This window comes from Lemur catta, chromosome 14 (assembly GCF_020740605.2).
Source record: "Lemur catta isolate mLemCat1 chromosome 14, mLemCat1.pri, whole genome shotgun sequence".
In the NCBI taxonomy this organism is placed as follows: Eukaryota; Metazoa; Chordata; class Mammalia; order Primates; family Lemuridae; genus Lemur; species Lemur catta.
This window is the reverse complement of record NC_059141.1, coordinates 4856340-4878268: the sequence shown is the minus strand read 5'-3', so window position 1 is coordinate 4878268 and position 21929 is coordinate 4856340. Positions and strand designations below refer to the sequence as shown.

Sequence of the window (21929 nt, the reverse complement as noted above, 5' to 3'; positions counted from 1 at the left end):
TCTATGCAGGTAATTCATAGTCCAATGTAAAAATATAAGGCTTTTGAATCAGGAAGTGTTGACAGAATATAAGAAGTGATCTAATGAAGTCACAGTCATAACTCTATTTGGCAAGATAATGAATTTGATCCAAAATTTAATTTTAAATATATGTATTCAATTATATGACTAGTACTTTAAGTTTTTAATGCCATTTTGTGTTTTTTCATTTAACCAAACATCCTATATATTTTGTTGATATGAATGTACAATAGCATCAGAACTTCACTGAATATATGAATGCTTTATTTTGTAACCACACCCCATAACCTCCGGGACCTTCTGTGACACTGGCAGGTGTCGGATGGGTGCCACTTGCCTGTCAACGGCACAGAGGGCGTCCCCACTGGAGCCTGCCAGATTTTCAAAGAAAACCATGGAACCAACCAACAAAATTCTCCAGGCCAGTTGAAACTGAAGAGGTAGCCTTAGAAGCGCTGTGAAAATAACTATCTAAATAAATCATCTCCCAAAATACCCCTCCTGCTGGGGGCTTGGTCTTGTATCTTGCGCTATCTGACCACATGTTTTTCATAAGAAAGAAAATCATCAAGGAAAACAAAGAATCCCTTGTCCTCCACTTGCGTTAAACCCTCCTCACCCCACAGTGCAACGTACTCGCACACTGGGAAGAAAGAAGTGAATGTTTCGTAACCTTTCTAGATAAACACCCCTATTTTATGTCTCTCACGGGTGCCTGAGAAAGTAGGTGCCGCTGCGTCTTCTCAGGCCTTGGGTCTTCACGGGCCACTTACAGCCATTGTCCCTCCTGGAGACTAACCCTGCTTGTGGATGAAATGGGTTCTCTAATTTGCCATCGTCAGCTTGGAAACAGCCTCCGCGGGACGGGCCCTGTGTCTGGACTCCAATCCAGACCCCGCTGCCTCCCTGCTCTCACCCCGAGCGGCTTGCACAGGGGAGGCAGGGACGCTTCCGCCTTTAAAACTATAAGGAAATTCAGTCTCTGTAGAGCATTTTCAGAGTCAGGCTTTTACCCAGTACTGACTGCCTCTCAGGGACAGGTGTGGTGCACTCCTGTACCCCCACAGAACCTGCCACAAATGTGGGTGCTCAACAGGGGGCTGTGGAGAGAACCACCAGGTGTGAGGGGCTAAACTGGGGGACACAGTTGTACCCACTGGCAAGGGCAGAGAGATGACTAGAGATGGTCCCCCCAAACTTTATCATGCCTTTTATCTCCTACCTCAGGGTAACTAATAATTGATGAAGGAAAGTTCTTCTCTATAGGAGCGTTCCAGCTAATAAACGGGGAAGGAAAGACACAATTAGAATGCCACAGTTGTACGAGACCTAAACAAAGAACAGGTCTAGGCACTGATTGTTAATGGCCACCGAACCCGCCAGATAAAGGCCCAGCTGGAGCTTTGTAATGGCAGCACCAGAGTGACCCCGAGCCCAGTGAGCAACCCAGCGACACACAGCACAGGCAGAAGTCACAGAACCCCTGACGTGGCACAAGGATGAGGCACGTGAGATGTAGTCCTGCCCCAAACCAGAACCCGGACCTGCACAAGGCTATGGGTCTAACTGCCAGCTAATGAGAAACACAGGCAGTGGAGGGACAGACTGCCAGACAGTGCAGGGGGATGACATCAGCAAACAGAGTGTGGAAAATCCTACTGGGCAAATCACCAGGTTTCATTTGCAAAGATTGCAAGATTTCAATTGCAAGGATTAAAAAGAGTGAGAGAGAACCAATATATTAAGAGAGACTTGAGATGTAGCGAATACATGCAATGTGGGGACTGTGTTTATATCCTGATTTAAGCAATCCAACTGCCAAAAAATATATATATATATGTATACACACACACACACATATGGAGAGAGGGCAGGGGAGAGACTGGGAAATGCAATTACTAGCTGGATATTTGATAAGATTAAGGAATTATTAATTTTTAGGTGTGATAAAAAGCATTCATTTTTAGCAATACGTAGTTAGGTTTTGTGGATGAAATGATGTAATGCCTGGAGGTGGGGGAGTCTGATGATGTGTGTTAATTCTTGCACACAAGTGACAGGTACATGGGAGTTAATTGTCACATCTGCCTCACCTAATCCATACCCAGGCCAGCCAAACAGGGGGTCCCTGGGCCTTCACAGGGCTACAAGATCGCACTGGCCTCCTAGCCCACCTCAGCCCATAGCAAGCTGGTACCCTGGTAGCTCTCCTGCTCCTGATGCCCTCGTAGACTGGAGAATGGGGGTTTCCAAACCTCAAGCTACAAGAGTAGCAGGTACAGAGGGCACCTAGGACACTGGATGGACCCAGGCTGACCACGGCAGCAGAAGAGGGGAGACGATGGCCAGGAGAGCAGGGACCAGGGCCAGAGCCCAGGATCGGGGGCATTCTGGGGAGCTGGAAGCACGAGGGGAGCAGATGAGACCCGAGGATGGGATTCCTGTCCCTACAGAGAAAAGTCGCCAGAATGAAAGATAAAGGACGGCAAGGACAGGCAGCACCATGCACTTCTTAGATGGTGGCACAGGGCCATGCACTGTAAGTTCCATATCTGCTGACCGTCCTAACAATTTAGAGTGTGTGGAATTATTCTCTCCACTTTAGAATAGAGGAGCTGAGGTGGCTTGTCCCCAGTCTGCTACCTAAACCCTCATCCTAACCCCGCAGTCACATCCTCCTCTATGAGGGACAGGGATGGATGCAGCTCCAGAAAGAGTGGGGTGGGACTCAGAGCTGGGACGTCACCAGAAGTCAGCCAGCTGCTGGGAGCTGCATCCTAGCTGCACCCTTATTCTTTCACTGGGAATAGTGGCCTAAATGGAGCATATTGATTGGAGGATTTTCCTACAGTTAAAAAAAAAAAAAAAAGAATTTAGAATAAACGGTTGACCATCTGCTACTGTACATTATGTATGTTCATGAGGAGGACAGGGAGAGGACCTTCTGATAATAAAAACATACCAGGAGCCCAACTTTGTTTTTCAACTGTGGCAAAGCATACATACCATTTAGAATTTTAACCATTTGTAAGTGTAAAATTCAGTGCTTTAAGCACATTCACAATGTTGTGCAACCATCACCACCATCCATCTCCAGATCTCTTTCATCTTCTGAAACAGAAACTCTTCCCCATCAAACCAACTTCCCATCCCCAGGGCCCCAGCCCCTGGCAACCAACCTTCTACTTCCGCCTCTAGCAATGTGCCCATTCAAGGCACCTCACACATAAGTAGGATATTACAGTATGTGTCCTTTTGTGTCTGGCTTACTCCACTCGGCATGGTGTCTTTAAGGTTCATCTGTGTTGCAGCATTGCCAGAATTTCATTCCTTTTCAAGGCTGAGTAATATTTCACTATATGTATAACCACATTTTGTTTCTCTATTCATCTGTTGATGGACATCTGGGCTGTTTCCACCTTTTGGCTATTGTGAACAGTGCTGCTACGAACACGGACAAGTATGTGTAAGTCCCTGATGGGGCCCGGCTCCTTACTGAAGATGCCCCTTTCTAATAATTCTTCTAACCTTAAAGAGTTCACTCAAGGACACCACACTCTCAAATTGGAACCCAGAGGGGCCTGTTTTAAAAAGGTTGATCTTAACCAGTTTAGGCACTTTCAAGTTAAGTTGGGTTGCAGAAGAAAAAATTCTAAAAATGGTGTTCTGACCTTTCCCAATGTCTGTACAACTTCAAAGGATAAAATGAGGGGAGAAGCTCAAGGCAATTTAGCTCTTATTCAGGAAACAAAATTTAGTTCAATTAAAAAGATCTTAAATGTTTAGGGCGAGAGATTTTAACTTAAAGCTGAAGGAATCTGGTTGAGTTAGACTGCCGACGTCCATGTCGCTGGCGTCAATCCCATGGGTCCATAGTTGCATTTGGAGAATTATCAACAGCACCATCACCCCCTTCAGCAAGCTGGGCAGAGATGACCACTGGTACCACCTGATGCTCTCAGGCAGGGGACAGGCTTAGTATGCTGCAGGCATTGGGCAGCCTGCAGAGGTGTGGTTACTCCTGTAGGAAAGGACATTCCCGTGGGCAAGGCCTCAACTAAGACAGAAACCCCAAACCAGAAGGATCCAACGGGCTGGCATTGCCCTGCCAATCCCGACACTGTCTAACAGAACCTTTTGTGATGGAAATGTCCATGTAGCCATAAGTGGCATCTGAGACCTTGAACTATGGCCATTATGTCCAAGGAACTAAAATTTTAATTTTATTTAAATTAAGTTTAATTTAAATAGCCACATGTGGTTAGTGGCTCTCCAAGTAAAGTGTGAATCTAACTCCCAGGAGAATGTGTCAGAAATATAGATCACCAGGCCCTATAGCTGGGGATTCTGGACCAATGGACAGAGGTGGGGCCAGGCATCTGCCTTTTTATTAAATAACAAGCTCCCCAGTTGGTCCCAGTGCTGGTGGTCCAGAAGCAACACTCCAGACTTCAAGGGGGACAAAGGTCTACATGTGAGCTCCTAGTAGGGGACACCCACTGAGTGGACACAGAGCAGTGCAAGGATATGGAATGGGGGCCAGAGGCTCACCCCCACTATGCTGCCCCAGCTGAGAAATTCAGTGGAGCACTGGCACCACCTTGGGTTGTGACAGCTCTGCAGATACTGTCGGGGCCACAGCCAGCGCCTACCCGTGTGCTGCCCACCGCAGGCTCATGCTCTCCAGCTCACAGCTGCCAGCCATGACCATACTTGGATCAGCTGCAAACATCTGTGAGCCCCAAAGAAATGTCATGCCCAGTTCTGCATGACAGCCCTCCGCAAGTTACCTCCAGAATAGATTCTGTTAAGCCCAATATCCACCCCTCCCAGACTCGTGGAACCACACCCACTACGAGCTGCTCCAAGGGCAAGTCTTAGTCCTCTTCTGGGGTTCCCTATCCTGGTCAAAGGAGTTGCGGTTCTTCAGTGTTGGTGACGTTGTCCTTGAGGTCTCCCTTTCCATTACCCCACGCGTTCAACTGCTCATCAGATCTCTGCCCATTCTGCCTCCTGAACGCTCCTCGGCTACTCACTCCTATCCCACAGACACTCCCGTGGTCCCCTGGACAACAGCGGCATGTAGTCCCTTAACCATGCTCACTCCTCACCTCCTCCCACCTGGTGCCTGCAGCCAGACGCTGAGGAAGTGAATTTTATCACACGTCACGTCACTGCCCTGCCTACAGGCGTCATCTTCCATGTGCGTCGCCGTCTTTGTGGAAAACACGTGAGATCCTTGTGACGGTGCACAAGACCCTGCACGGCCTGGCCCCCCGTCTCGCTACTGTCCTCCTTGCTCATTGGCAGTGACCTTCCTAGCTCCTGAAAAGCTTCCTCAGGACTTGACATGTGCTCTTCTTTCTCTCTTGAACCCTCTACTCCCCGCCCTCCTTTACCCGGCGCACCCGTGTGCGTGCACGGAGCAAGTGCTGTGCCACGGCACAGCTTCCCTCCCCGGCACCAGGCACTACTGTCACTCACTGGTTTTGTAACGCTCTGTGTAATGCTGGGCTCCTTGACTAACCTCCCCAAAGACAACTTTATCTTACTCACCACCCTACCCCCCATGTCACTCACAGTGTCTGGTATGGAACACGTATTTGTGAATAAGCGGCTAGGTGACTGAGTGAACAGACGGACAGATGATTTCAATAACGCATGAGTAAACGTTCTGATAAAGATTTGTAAACAGTAAAAGGGAAGCTGAGAGATGGAAACACGAAACTAGACAGGCGAGTTCTCGGTTTGTTCTCATCTGTTTAGTCCATAATTAGAACCACCAAGCAGTTAGAGCTCCTGGTTCCAAAGCGCAGGCCAGGCTCCCTCTGCAAGAGTGAAAGTGAGAAGAAATAACACCCGAAGACTTAAAAGGCTCAATTCCTGAGAAGGTCAAGGTTGTCAAATTTAACAATCTTACACAGCAGGAACCCAAAGGGTGAGCCCGGCTAATCCTTCCCAGGTCAGAGTTGAGACGTCAGCCGTCATCAAGACTTAGAGGGGTGAAGAGTGGGCATAACCTGATTCTCGCTAATTTAGAAAGTCTAAAACAGAACACAGTTATCCTGAAGCCAAGGGTATAATTAGGTAAAACAATTAACATTGCTGGATCCATAGAGAAACATTACTGAGTCATCCAAACCTGACCATCAAAAACAACATGAGTGTTCATCTTCCCACACACTCTATAGCTGGGCTCCTAACTCCAGACCCTGTGTCCTTGCCACAGAGCTTTCTCCTTGAATTGCTCATCACTCGGACAGACCTTCAGCCTCCTGGTGACTCACTTCTGGCTGGGGCTGGTTGCCCAGCTTCCGTCAAGTCACTCATTTGAGAAGAGCGTATCAAGTACCTATGGCAATCCAGGCTGTGGGGGGGCTGATGTTAAGACCCTGCCCCTGACCTCAAGGATGTCCTTGGTTAGTGGGAGAGGAAAGAAAGTGGCAGGTGGCCCTCTGATGTAGGGCTCAGAGCAGCACAGGGTACAGGGTTCTGGCTGTGGCCTGGCCAGGGTCACCACACAGCAGAAGGATGACACTCCCCCCGCCCCAGTCTAGGACCCCCACCTGCCCCCGAGCACATTCAGGTGGCAGTCACCTTCCTAGCAGCTGCACTGCCTCAGGAGCGCCTCTTGAGTTTGCAGGTCTCACTCACGAGGACTGCTAACAAATTTCTTCTGAACTTGCAACGTTTATTTTTTTGTTAACCCAAGCATAGGATTTTACATTTATCCCCATTAAATCTCATCTTGTTAGTTTTGGCCCATTGATCCCAACTGCAGAAATCCTCATAATCCAGATTGTGCCGTGCTGAGCACAGTGATCTGCCCAGCTTTGCGTTGCCAGGAAATGTGATCAGCACACCTTTTACGTCTTCATCAAGTTGGCTGAGGAAACCATGGGCCAACACAGCCCTGAGGCCACCAGCAACAATCTCAGTCACCTGTCCATGGTGGGGCGGGTCAACATGAACAATGGACTGACGTCCTCAGACAGTTGTCCAGCCAGCTCTACTCCATCTACGACCATCTCCACATTGGCTACCTTTCTCCATCCTGCACTATGATATTTTCTGAGAGATAATCTGAAATAAATGCCTTCCCAAACATTTATACCCACGTTTGACAATTTTAAAATGCCCTCTCTGCTTTTGTTCTAGAGTGAATACTAATTACAGTTGCCCCTTAAGAGATGTCTGGAATTGTTCCAGACTAAATGAAAGTCAGTGCTGAAGTTCTTCTAGCCCCCAGACACCCCTTGTATAAATTCAGCCGGCCGTGGACTTCCCGCGGCAACTGCCTGCCATCAGGGGTGGGAGCAGGGCTTGCGGCCTGAGAGATGGAGGGAGTGTGACCTGCCGCCATCACTCTTAATTTTCCTAAGCTGGAAAAACGGATGTCTAAGCTGGCCAGCCTGTCCAATAAAGCATTTTGATCAAAGATGCAGTTTCACAGAACACCTGTTTGAGGACTGGCCCGAGAGTCCGCGGGGAACCAGCAGAGTTATGGAAGTTATAAACCTGGTTCCTGCAGTTCCATAGGCAGACAGCAACACTGTGAAAAATGCTTCTCATGGGAAGCTTTGCGTTTCTTTAAACATTCAATTATGGCTATACAAACAGATTTTAAGCCAACGGCATCCAGTCTTTGCACAAATTAAGGATGCTAGAAAGCAAATAAAATAGATCCCCTGAAAACCTGTTTAATAAAAAAAAAAAATCAGTGCTATGCCATGAAGAACTGGTTTACCACGGAAGCATTTTGAGTAGGGTTAATTAGATAACTCTCTTCCAGCATTAGCTATGGATTACAACTCTTATGATTTAAGGGACTGGAGCCACTTTTACGAGGTTATGGTTTCTAAGCAGGTTGTCAATTAAAATAAATTTCTGGGTATTTAAAGACCCAATATTCAATAGGTAGATCTTTTTTGCCCTCTCAAAGTTGCTGGAGGCCTCGTAAAACGGCCTTTTACCATTTTCTTTTTATGAGTAAATATTTTAACATTCTTCTCTCCAACCATTGTCAAGCTTTTACAACAGATTTTTTTCCTTCAAAAGAGAAAGGCTTTTTTCCTAATTTTAAAAGTAATATTTTCTTGTCATAAAACATGAAGACAATAAGGAAAGTAAATATCTTCCATAATCTTACTATCCAGAGATACATGCCACGTGTGTAATTTTAAAATTAAAACTGAATACTATGTAAACAGTTTTCTCACATTTGTTTACATTGATTAGACCATCAATTTTTTATAATAAAAATATCCATCATTTTTAATTGCTGCATAGTATTCTGTTTCATAGCCAAGCCATGATTTATTTAATACATCACCTATTGAAGTACTTTTAAGTAAAACACTCTGCAATGAACATCCTTGAGCACAGGGCCAATTCCCGGCCTGAAAGCACAGAAACATGGACCAACCACCTTACCATGTGACTGGTCAGGCTCTCTGTTATGGTACTGGCTGTTAAATATTTAAACGACTTTTGCTTATATTTTTATCTTTGGGTTCTCATATATAACAGCTTCATTTGGATAACTTCTCTGAATTGGATCTATTGGGCCAAAGGCTATTCAAATTAAAAACTATTATATACTGGATGATTAATTACCTTGTGTGTCTGACAGCATTATATGGTCCAAGCATTTCACTCTACTTAAAAATTGTAAATTTTTAGTATTCATTGCCTCAAAGGTATAGTGCATTTGGAACAGACATGTATCCTTTTTCAAAAAAAATTGTTATACTACAGTATTTAGGGTAATACATAATACTTGCTGCTCTAAAATTATGTAAGTGTTACTTTTAACAGAATGGAATCTCTAAAATTGCTACAAGTAAAAATAAAGCTATAGAATATCATAGAAACATTACATACTCTCCACATCATTTTTGAAAACGTAGGTTGATAGAGGTTGGGAAGAGAGAAATAAATTGAGAAGAGGTAGTTTATGTTTTCTACTTTTCTAATTTTGAGTGTATCTTGTGAAAGACCCAGAATTGAAAAGGATCAAATTAAGGCACCTTTTAAAATGATATTTATACAAATTAGCACTGTGCAGTAGTCCAGTGTATCACACTATCCGCAGTAACAGAAGGCAAATCATTTTCAGAGAGAACCATGGACAAGGCTATTAAGCTACTTTATAAACTCAGAGAACCAGATGGTGTCTAAGACGTTATTTCTACGTGGAAATATATGTCCATTATAAAACTAAATGAAGACGTAGGATATAAAATTACATCAGACTGTATCAACTAAAGACAAAAGAAGCAAAGCCTTATTTATAAGAAAAAAAAATCTATATAATATTCACCAAAATATTAACCAAGGTTGTGTTTGGTAGTAGGAGTAGTTTTGTTTTGTCTTTGGTTCCCCCCTCCTCCATACAGCATTCAATTTTCTTCACTGGGCAAGCATTCCTTTCATAATGAAAACAAACAACTTAAAGTTTCTACTAAGTCCATTTCCGCTTCTCTACCTGCAGTTGCAACACCATATGAAAAGATCAAGAGCAGCCTCCCTCGTGCTCTGCATCATGTTCCTCCAACGGCCTAACAAGGGGAGCAGGAACAACAAAGGAACTTCCTAAATCCAGCCACCAATCACAACTCCATCGCCCATGTGCATCACCCCCCTGAAACCTTATTTTCTTTTGCTCTTTCAGGGAGTATCTAGTTTCCTCCACTGAGATAATTTCAAAACCATATATCAACAGCAACGTAAAAATATTTAAATGTTCCACAGTATTCTTACATGAAAAGATGACTACAAAAATTTTTACTTTGCCAAGAGACACATCAAAAGCAATGTACAGCTTTCTGTTCAGATCCCCGATTATCCAACACATGTGCCTGGACCTCTATTTTAAGATCATCATATCACAAGAAAAGCTAAAAACACGTTTCCTGTTCACAAAGCTTTTGACCCAGTTAATGGTGAAAGGTAAGCATGTAGGAAAAAAATGACAAAGAAGTAGGTTGCAGATCCCAAGGAACACGATTTTATGTATATTTTCATATTTCATGGTGTTAGATGTCAAAGGTTGGGGGAGGCTATTGATTGTGTCTTTTGTCTGACTCGCTTCGTACCCACAAGTCAAAGCACCAGTACAAGTTAATGATCTGGCTCGTTCACACGGAGATGCTAAGTCAGGTTTCTGTGACCCCACATCCCTGGCAGATCTCACTCCAGTGAGGCTGCCCTACCCACATGGTTGTTTCCGCAAAAACCAGCACATCGCTGATGGGTAAGGAACAGGAACCAGCACTTCTGGAGGACAGAAATTGCTATTTTGAATCAAGCAGGACGTGAAAAATTGATTTATTCCTTTACATACAGATTGCTTCTTAGAGCTTAGAACCAATAAGCTCTTCTTTTTTAGTACCAATGAAACAGAATTTTAAGGGATCCCTTAGATCTGAGAAATCCTTGGAGTTATAGCTAGGATATAGAATGACAAGAAAATAAGCTGTTTTTACTTATACTTGGAGGCAACCACGGTTTTCTACTGGTAAGGCATACAAAACAGATAACATTCATGTGGTCTAGAAAAAATATGATACCATTTTCCGGAAATTTAGATAATTTTTCCCAAAAAGGATCAAATGTTTACATAAAAAGATGACATTAATAGTTCAAGCCACTGGAGATAAGCTTTGAAAGATAAAATAAACTCTTGGTATTTCTTAGGAAAAGAGTTTCTATCCATTTAAAGCTGTTTCCTCCTGTATAATCCAGGAATTGTCAAAAGTCAGCTAATTATGGAACATTGTTATTTGAATTCAGTGTTCATGAATTCAGTGTTTAGTGATTAAATTCTATCCTTGAAAAATCAGGCTCTTAAAAAAAATTGAAACTATGAAAAAAAAACTTGCTGAGTTATAAAGCCCCTTTTTAGGATAATAAAATTCTTTTTCTCCCCCACTGGATAATTTTTTGAATTCCAGCCTCAAATACAAATTTGGATTATGAATCCATGCATTTAGCTCTGGTTCTCTAAACAAAATGGCAAGCAGTTTTCTTTCCATGCTGTCTTAACTTTCTTCTACCATGCAATAAACAAGAATTTACTTGACTTACTCATTTCTCTCCAGATTTATGATCAGTTCTTTGCTTTCCAGTTGTATTCGAATATTCAGCACTTCTGGATGATTCTGAAAGGGAAGCGAGAAAAGTCAGTGGAAAAGCGTTTGAGGTTGACTTGCCAACATCTGAACATGTTCCATCGGGATGGTCAACAGAGGGCGGGAAAAATATATTTTCTTCTTGGGAATAGTGTGAGACTCCAAGTGCAGGAGCCGAGGGGCACGAGTCGAAACACAAAATACCTTCCCAGAGGACATGGACGTGGCCCCAGCATTCCGCTCCTTCGGCCACATACCCTGGGGACCCCCTCCTGACCCCACACTCTCCTCCTCCACCCCATCAACTCCCTCAAGTCGTAAATAATGCAGCCAACCTAACAACAAGCCAAATATCATGCCAGCCCTGAATATAAATGAAGGTTTCTAAGCAGCTTAAAAAAAGAAAAAAGTGGAGGGAGAATTGGGTCATCCCATGGAACAGGCGCCACAAACTTGAAGGCACCTACTTCTCACCAGTCAGCAAGGCATGAGCGCTGCCAGTGGAGACTGGTCTGTTCAGACATCACCATCACATTAAATTAGCGTTTCCTTCAGTCACGTTGGTTTTCTCTGCCTTTGCTCTGAGTTCTTTTGGGTTTACAATTGTACAAGAGCTATGAGAATGAGAAGTTTATACATAGTTTTCTAATATTCCATATTTGAAAGGTACCATTATAATTCCAGAGTACAAGAGACCTTTCAACAATACAGTGTTTCAGCTATACCCTGAACCAACTACCTACATATACTACATTTTAAGATAAAATGGATTGTAGGTTCCAAATATCCAATGAAAATAATTAGTTACAATGAAACAAAATTTAAACAAAACTCACAACAACTGAAGGTCACAGGAGTTTTGGGAAAAAGGGAAAACATGCACCTACTGATACCATATTATTGGGGGAGAATCAAAGTCTAAAATACTATGCAATTTAATTTTAGGGCAGCCCTGTGCAAATTTTCTTATAGTCTTCTTATGTCTACTGTGGTTGCCATTAGCCACATATGTCTATTTAAATTTAAAACTAAAATAAAATTTAAAAATTAGTTCATTGGTCACACTGGACACATTTCAAGGCTCAGGAGCTACGTGTGGCTAATGGCTACTACCACTGGAAAGCAGATATGGAACATTTCCAGCTTTTTGGAAAGTTTCTTTGGACAGTTCTGAGTTAGTGATAAAGATCTAAAACATGCATCATCCGATTATTCCCCGAGTAATAGACTATTTTAAATATTGGTACCTTCAGGAGATAAAACTGGGTGCAAACCAGAGGTTTATTCTTATGTGCTTTATGGAGGCTCTTTGTCAATTTTAATTGATGGGTGATATCATTTTAAATAGCCACATAAAGCTTGAGAATTGAACTGTTAAATTTTCCATACACAAAAAATTCTTATGCGTATTTTCTGGTTCTAACTAGGTTTTGTTTGTGATAGATTCATTCTAGCAAAAGACTACACAAACACACTTCTTAATTTATATATTTTGACACAGTCTGGTGCTTATAAGAATTGTATGGATTTCTGGGTATTTGCTGAACTTTTATAATTAATATTACTATTCAATCCTATGTGATATTAAACATACATCAGTTCTTTTTAACACAGTGTGTAAAAGTGTTTGTAAGCCCTGTACAGGTATTTTCTTTTGAGCTTGTCACAGGAACTACTGTCCATATTTACTTATACTTGCTGACACTTGGATTTAATTACAAACACTTGCATAATGTTCTCTCCAGGGTTTGCAATATGTACTCATTAATTATATCTTTGAAAAATAAGATTAGTTATGTTTACAAAATAATTAGAAAATGTCTCAATATTCTGTCAAAACGTGTCCACGTACCATATGTATGTTTGTGGGGATAACTTGTTTTATACACGTGTATATATAAACAACTTTAGTTACAAATTGTGTTTGCCTAAGATACCAACACACGTATGTCTTACAGAGAAATCCTGACAATTGTATTTGTAAATAAAAATAAATTATCCATGGCATCTTTGTTCCCCCAAAGAACTGAGCTAGTTTAAACGTTAACATTCGTACTAATTCCACATCAAGTTCCCACGAGAGCTGTTCTAACATTCCAACGCCAGCATCCTTCAAAGAGCACACGTTCCTCCAGGGAAGCGAGGAGACCTTTATATATTCCAGTTGAGATACGCACGGTCCGGGGGAAACAGCTATTTTACTTCAAAACCTCTAATTGCCTGAGGCGTCTCAGTTTGACAGCCCGTGTTCTGTCCACCTCCTTTTGATTGCTGTCCACTGGAGACGAGAAGCGGCACTGGTGAGATGCAGATTTCCTTTTTGCAGAAATGACGCATCGATTACTCTAATGGAACGGCGTCTTTTGTTGGATGCTTAAAGTTAACTGCATTTGGTGAGGAAATCAACTAAATGGTAATCAATAGGCCAGAAATGTAATTCTATTTTTTTAATTGGGAAAGGTACATCCAAAAGAGCATATAAAACATACAATTTGAAAAACAATAGAATAACCACAGGGGTACCTACCACCCAGCTGAAAATGCAGAATATTATCAGAACCTTAGAAGCCCAGTATTAGTTTGCTAGGGTTGTCATAACAAATCACTGCAGACTGGGTGGCTTAAACAACAGAAATTAATTTTCTCACAGTTCTGGAGGCTGGAAAATCCAAGATCAAGTTGTTGGCAGGGTTGGTTTCTTCTGAGGCCTCTCCCCTTGGCTTGCAGACGGCTGCCTTCTTGCCATGTCCTCACACGGCCTCTCGCAGTCTGTGTCCTGATCTCTTTTTATAGACACACCGGCCATTATCCCATCAGGGCCTACCCGTATGACCTCATTTTTCCTCAATTACCTCTTTAAAGGGTCTCTCCCCAAATACAGTCACATTCCAAGGTACTGGGGCTTAAGACTTCAACATGTGAATTTGGGGGACAAAAGAGAGGCAGTTCAGTCCATTCACCCCCTCGCTCCAAAGTCATTATTAACATTTTCCTCATTCCTCATGAGAGAGAACCATTATCCTGAATTTTCTGTCCATCATGATCTTAATTTCTTTTATAGCTTTATTCCCAGTGTATACATTCCTAAGCAATGCACTGTTTAGTTCCGCCCAGTTTTGAACCTTATAAAAATGGCCTCATATTTTGTCCATTCTTCTATGACTAGACTGGTTTCTTTTATCTAATCTTGTATTTGCTAGACTCATACATGTGGTTCTGTGTAGCTATAATCCATATATGTTCACTGCTATGTAGCATCTTATTATATAAACAATGTACACATCCATTCTCCTACAGATGGATGTTTGGGTTTTTTTTCTGACCCTTCCTTTTGCCATCACAATGCTGCTATAAATGTTCTTGTATAAACAAGCCCTACCAGACAGACACGAGGTTCCCTGGGCATATCTGGTGGTGAGGTTTGCACATGTTTGACTTTACTAGGGATCTTTAAACTGTTTTCCAAAGTACAAACAGGTTATACTCCCTCTTTAGTGGATAACGGTTCCCAACACTCCATATCCTCATGAATATTTGGCAAAAATTTTAAAAGTCAGGAAACACCAATCTGCTGACTGAAATTGTATCTCATTGGGGTTTTCATTCACATCCCCCTCAGCAGTAATGAGGCACAGGATCTTTTATGTTTATGTAGAGAACATTTTCCGCTGTGATATACTTCCCTCATGATTTTGAACATTTCCTTTCCCCCTTTCCTCCTCCTCCTCCTCTTGTCCCATTCTTATTTTTAATTTTTTCTATATTCTGATACTATTCTTTTGTCTGTTATACACGTCACAATAATCTTCTCCCAGTCACGTGCCTTGTCTTTCCACCCTCTGCAGTGTGTTCTGGTGAACGGAATGCCCTGATCGTAGTAAAGTCCTTCATGGTTTCAACTTCTTTATGTTTCATTTGAGAAATTCTTCCCTACTCCAATGTCAACAAGCAGCCTATGCTGTCTTCTAAATGTTTCAGCATTCTGTCTTTCGTATTTAAGCCCGTATCCCACCTAAACTTGATTTTTGTGCTAGTACAAAGCAGGAGTCCAGTTTCACTGTTTAAATCATGATTAACCAATTGTCCCAGCACCGCTTATTAAAGAATCTGTCTTTGCTGATCCGCAGTGGCAGGGGGAGGTCCGTCACTGAGCCGACACTGTCGCTGAGAAGTAGCCCTTGGGCTCCTTGCACAGGTGGAGCCACCTTTTCTCTCTGGCTGCTTTTGTGATCTTCCCTTTTTCTTCCATGTTCAGTGGTGCCACCGTAACATGTCTGCATGTGGTCTCCTTTATTTGTTCTCCTCGGAAGGAAGGAGATGCTCCCTTACTCTGCTCTTCCTCAGAACAGGCTTATTTCTCATTCACCCCCACACACCTGTCTTTCTGCAGCAGTGTTCAGGGCCCAGTGGCCGGCTGGAAGGAGCAGGTGGGGGTAGGGCTGTGATCCAGCATTGGGGACTATGCAGGTGAGAGCCGCTGCAGGCCAGGGGAGGATCCAGGTGGAGGTGAAGGAGCCAGCCGGTGCTAGCCAAAAAAGGGCCATGGACAGACTGAACAGACATCTGTGGCGTGGACATCCCAGACAGAACGGGACCACTTCCTATGCGATGCTGGAGAGAAGCAAAGAGTTGTGCAGAGAGAGAAGCATTAGACTTTGGAGGCAAGTTCTTTTTAACAAAGCTGCCAAGAGAAAAATCACAGCAACATTCAATATCTTCCTGCTTACTCTAAAGTCAGAAGAATGAATTTTTTTTTAGTTTGAAAGGACAAGTGACTTGATGCATTTTTTCCATTTCACTGCCTCTTAGGTTATCAGGCATCGATACTTACTGACATCCCTATCTTCCTGTACACACACATATCTATGTATGTGCATGTGTACATGTTTGTGTGCAATCAATATTATAAGACTTCAGCTGAGGTCAAATTATATTATAGGGTTTTTGTGAAATAGCTCTTGCTGTTTTTACTTATGCCCCAACTCCCAATTCCATCTAGGACTCAGACCTAAGTCACTTTGCTGGAACGTGAAGGCAGGGAGATAAATCCCAAAGTCGACACAGCATTTACCCAGAATCCCCCCTCCCTCCTAGGACAGAAGCTTTGTCACTGGGCCACGCTTATCAGACACACAAGTGCTCCCAGGAGGCACATGACCTCCTACAGAAAGTGGTTTTGGCCAGCTGGGATGGCCGGGCCCCAGCTGCCGTGTTCTCAGAGTCACCCACAGCACTTGCTCTGGGCATCCTGCTTCACTGGAAGTATGAACAGATGTGTAAGAAGGCATTAGTTGATTAGATACAGGGTTTTTTCTTCTTGGTATTATTCATGCTGTTCTGCTTTTAATTTGTATAATTGGAGACTGATCCAAATTTGAATCTAAATTATTTCCTCCATAATGGGTGCAAAATATCTGGGGTCCATAAATGTAGCTTTTCTTGAGTATAGGGATGTTTATTTTATTTTTTCTCTGATAGATGGAATGACACACAGTGTCATCTCCTTGGTGTTTGTCTTTAAGGAATAAGAAATTTTCACTGACTTAGAAAACCTTCCTCTCATCATGAAGGTGATGTGACATGGTAGTGGAGTGGCACGGAGTTGGCAGGCAGGCGGGAGTCATCATCCAAAAAGTGTGACGTGGGGTCAACAGCCAAGCCATCTCCATCACACAACTCCCAGGTTTATCCTTTCAAAGACTATGGTCAGTTCTGAGCCAAAGTCCTTCATCTCATCTGTCAATACTGGAAGCTCAGAGAGATCTAATTTTTCTAGCAGAACAACGATATCAAAATATTGCATTCAGGGGAACTCTAAAATAACTAGATCCCTCTCCAGCACTAAATAAATGCTTCAGGCTGCAGCCCTGGCATTCATGGGGCACAAGGGAGTCATTTGTTACTATGAATATTTACAGGCAATCTTGATTACCACTTTAATATTAGTGTGCTAGTTCCACAGCCTGGAAGGTATGTGCACTGTGGAATTTAGAGAGGACAAAATTGAATTAACTGTAGTACAGCACAGTAAGGCATTAAGGCACTGTGGCACCGTAATGGGCTGTCCCTGGCTTGGGGCCTATTAGTTATTACATAAATGATAATGTTTATTGATGAGTTATTGATAATTCTTCCTGATGAAAATTAACATTAGCAAACAACATGTCCAAATGTGCAGGATGGCACGTACCATCCTTAGGTAAAAATTGTTTTTGAAAGATACATAATGTAGTTTGACGTTTGTCTGTCAAAATGTTGAATTATCGGTAGTACAGAATCTTCTCACTATTTCTGCAACATAACAGATTCTCAGTTTTCCAACTGGCTTCTCCCTTCCGGCCAGGAAAAGGCATAACCACATCACCTCTGGCCCAGGCGATGCTCTCAGCTCAAGTTTTTAACCTGTTGTGACTGGTATGATCACTAATGCTTAAACTTGTAGCAGACGTTTTAGATTTTCATTATAGATTACTGTAGCTATAGCCAGAGCATCCTAAAGCCTTATTTATTCATCGAAATGGGTCTGGTTTCCTGCCATGCATCTGAATGCTATGGGATGACAGTCCACCAAGCACGTTTGTCTGTCTGAGGACACGGGTAATTCTGAAGCAGACGACACGAATCTGTTCCCTTCTCCAGCCTACTGTTGGGTTGGAGGAGGGGAGTGATGACATGACTTATCAGAAAGCAGTCTGGAAAATACTACAACACTGATTTCTCAAACTTATCACATCTAAAATTTGGTTTTTATTTTATCATCCCCCATCCCGACATCCATTACAAAGGGGAGGTTGGGAAAACCCTCCCAACTGGATTCCCTGGCTTAGCGATGCCCTTTCTTAAAACCCTTCCGTGGTGGCAACTCACAGCCCTGGCTCGAGCATTACAAAAGCTATCCATTGTAACAAAAACATTTGTACCCCCTTAATACTTAGAAATTAGATAGAGAGAGAAGAGGATACAAGGTTCTAAGGAGACCTTGGATGTAGCACGATATATGTTAATGTATTTCATTTTTATGTGAAATGTTTTTTAAAGGTAATACTAAGACACATTTACTGATATAACCAGGGATATTAAAACATAAAATCACATAGAACATTGCTCTTCAAAGTGGCATGTCCAGCCTTACAAGACACAGCCAGTGGTAAAATAACATCCACTGTATTTATTAACCAGAAAGCTTGGTTTCCCATTCAATGTTCACTTAACTAATTTGATGTCTGGAAACATTCATGGGTTTTTTTCCTACAACCCCTTTCAAAATTGTCAGTCAGAGGAAGTTAATGGCTTAAGTTCCTAGTTTGTTTGCATGCAAGCTGTCTTCTAGAGAGAATATCCCATTCATGTGTTGACTAAGAGCCATTTATAAAGCACCACTGTAATCTCTTTCAAATAAACATTAGCAGAATATAATAAGCCCTTTAAAGAGTAATCCTGCTATCGACCACAGAGGCACTGCCAGTCCCTGTGTATTAGTGAAGCCGAGTGCAAACAAGTGTTTCTATTACAAACAGAATTAGAGCTAATTACTAACTTTTTATAAAACACATACTAATTGCACCACAAAAACTCATGCTACACTCTTCACAAAGATCTTGCAAAGAGAATTCACATATTACAGCCTCAGAAAAAACTGAAGTAGGACTGCCACCAGCTTTTCCCTTTGCTTGCCTGTCATGCTATTTCTTGGGGTGTTGGGGCCTCAGAATCAGGAGGGAGGAGTTGCAGGAAGAGGAGGAGAGAGGTGCATGCTGAGGCTGGAGGGGGAGCTCCACCGGAGCTGGGAGATGGCGGTTGGGGGCGTTGTGGATGCAGCCCTGGGACAGAGGACCAAGACTAAGAAGAGCAAGTGAAGGACTCAGCTCCTCTAGGTCATCTGGCTGTTTGTGTGGCCTCTTGGAGCCACCACGTGGATAGTCACTTCACTGGGCTTGCAGGACTTGGCACCCCTTGCAGATATAGCTGTCCATCTCCAACCTAGCTTGATTCTGAGACAGAGAGGAGGACCTTAACTTGTATACTTCACTGATGAAAATTAGACTCCAACACTTTTCCTGTTAAAACATTAATCAACCAGTCACGAAGACCAGTGATACTTAAGGAAAACTTCATCCCCTATGTAGAAGACCCTCAATTCTAGATCTCTAGCTCCAACCTCTCTGTGGAGCTCAGCATGTGCATCCCAAGTGCCTCGCAAGCCGCGTCCAACCGTCTCTCACCAGCAACTCAAAGGCTACAGCGTCTAAAACCCACCAGCTCATTTCATCTCCCCTCCCAACTTCCCCAAGGGCATTTCTCATTTTGGGACCTCTTTTTCCTATTGTTATTATCTTTTTCCGCCACCTGGGTACCATCTTCTGATTCTCTCTTTCCTCTGAGTTCCACGTTGAATTAGTAGTTGAGTTCTGTGACTCCTCCTCCCAAGTATCTCTGCGATTCTATTTCTGCTATATGGTCCCTCCTTCTAGCTCTCCTCCTGGCTAGACTTTCATCAACCATTCCTGTACCTTGTTCCCTGACCTGTTTCACCAGTGCAGGGGCTCAAACAACCCTTCTCCCCTTCGTCTTGGGTACAAAGCTGAGGTTCTCGAGAAGCCCCTGCTCCGCAAACCGCCCTTTCTTCTCCCATCCGCTCAGGGCTCTACAGCAGGGGTGACACACATTTTCTGCAAAGGGCTGGATACTAAATACTTTGTGAGTCATTGCAATGCAAAAGCAGCCATAGACAATATGAATGAGTGTGTCTGTGTTCCAATAAAACTTTATGGACACTGAAATTTGCATTTCCTGTAATTTTATGTGTTAGGAAATATTCTTTTTCCCAGCCATTTAAAAAGGTAAAAAAAAAATTCTCAAACATGGGCAAGCATCAAAATCACCCAAAGGCCTTGTTAAAATAGAGATTGTAGGGCCCACTGTATAGTTTGAGTCAGTACATCTGGGCAGGGCCTGAGCATGTTTTCTGGCAAGTTCCCAGCTGATGTTGATGCTGCTGGTCGGGGACCACTGTGCTCGGCCGAGTCTCCATGGGCCCATGAGGCTCTTCAGCCTGGAACTACGGCTGTTTGGCCCCTAAGTATGAGCCATCCAGTGCTGTCAATTTGATTAAGCTAACATCTAAGAGTCAGGAGAATTCTCAGAAAAATCTCAATGTGCAGCTTCTTAAAGGGAGAAAATAGCATCAAAATGGGAACTCTGGGCTTCTACTTCAGTTGGTAACAATTGGCTAAACAGAGGCTGCCAATTCTTCCAGCCCCACCTGCCTCTCCTGTGTCCACACAAGGAGCCCGGGGGCAAACTTTATCTACCGTCTCAGGTCTGGCCAGCTTCACTCCTTTGTAAGACCAGCCTGGCCCTAGAGTCATTTGAGTTCAGAATCCCTGGTCTCAAAGTCAAACAGGATGATGACCTGTATTCCAAGTATGTGCGGAATGAATGAGTATCCCATTCCTTCCTTCACCTTCCCCCTTCTGCTTCCTGAAACACTCCCCGTCTCCCAAGGGCCTCTGAGAGGGTCCCGGCCTTTGGTGGGGCTCAGGCAGAACATTTTTCTCCAGTCTCTGCTCGTCAAACCGCACTGCCACGTTCCACCTGGAGCACAGTTATTTCTGTTCACCACCGTTAGCGCACCAGGCTACAAGCTGCTGGGGCCTTAGCTAACTTTGAAAATCCATCAAGGAGCCTCAGAGCACCGCTTTCTTGTACACAGCAAGTATGAAATCAATGCTTTATTAGATTAACTTTATCAACGCATTATAAAACGTTGCTCACTCATTCCTACGTCGTGTAGACACGGAAGATCCCGATACTATGCCAAGTGCAGGCTGTCTACCCTGATAGCCAGTCTTGATCTTTGCCTATGAAGTGCAAAGTCATTAAACCATCATATTATACTGAACAAATGAATATCCTAGCTACTTAGTTGTTGATGTGTCGATAAAGTATTTAAATTCACCCTTAGCACAGGCAGTTTTCAGACCAAAATAGATAACCTAGTCCTTGCTGAGGACAAGGCTGGAATTATCACAAATGTGTAATTACAAAATCCTTAACCTGTTTTGAGCCTTCCTGGACTGTCCCGTCTAAAACTAAACTGTGACAGTGAAAATGTGACAGCATTTAAGAGGTCACTGTGGGCCGAGGCACAGGGCTCACACCTGTCATCCAAGCACTCTGGGGGGGGGGGCCGAAGTGGGAGGATCGCTTGAGCTCAGGAGTTTTAGACCAGCGTGAGTAAGAGCGAGACCTCATCTCTACTAAAAATAGAAAAAATTAGCCGGCATGGGGGTGCACACCTGTAATCCCAGCTACTCGGGAGGCTGAGGCAGGAAAATCGCTTGACCCCAGGAGTTGGAGGTTGCAGTGAGCTGTGATTATACCACTGCAGTCTAGCCCCAGTGACAGAGTGAGACTCTGATCTCAAGTAAAAAAGAAAAAAAAAAAAAAAAAAAAAAGAAGGCCAAAATTGTGTAAACCGCAGGATTTCTTCCAGAACAGCACTGGCTGCCTTGAGATGAACCAAGTTCACGGTCACAGCTGTGCCTTCATCTGCTTCAGGGGCTGTACGTGGCTTTGCTTTTGGGAGGATAGCCAGGGCTGTTCAGGTTTCTCTCCCCGTCCTGGTAGGAAGAGGAAAGACTTGCTCCATTCCTAAGAATGATCTTATATAAATGATGCAAAACTGAGCAAATAATCAATTTAATTGGACTATAAAACTAACGTTGACTTGACAAAAAGAAAAACAGAGGAAGAAGAGACAGGACAGCTAACAGA

At 43.2% G+C, this 21929-nt stretch overlaps 1 protein-coding gene across 1 annotated transcript in view; it reads right to left on the bottom strand.

Moving 5' to 3' along the window:
• ADAM12 (ADAM metallopeptidase domain 12) overlaps positions 1-21929 on the bottom strand; it is a 237284-nt gene that overhangs the window by 192363 nt on the left and 22992 nt on the right. Inside the window, exon 2 of the mRNA XM_045569081.1 lies at positions 11110-11183. Within this exon, the coding sequence (XP_045425037.1) occupies positions 11110-11183 (74 nt within the window). The remainder of the gene's footprint in view (positions 1-11109; positions 11184-21929) is intronic.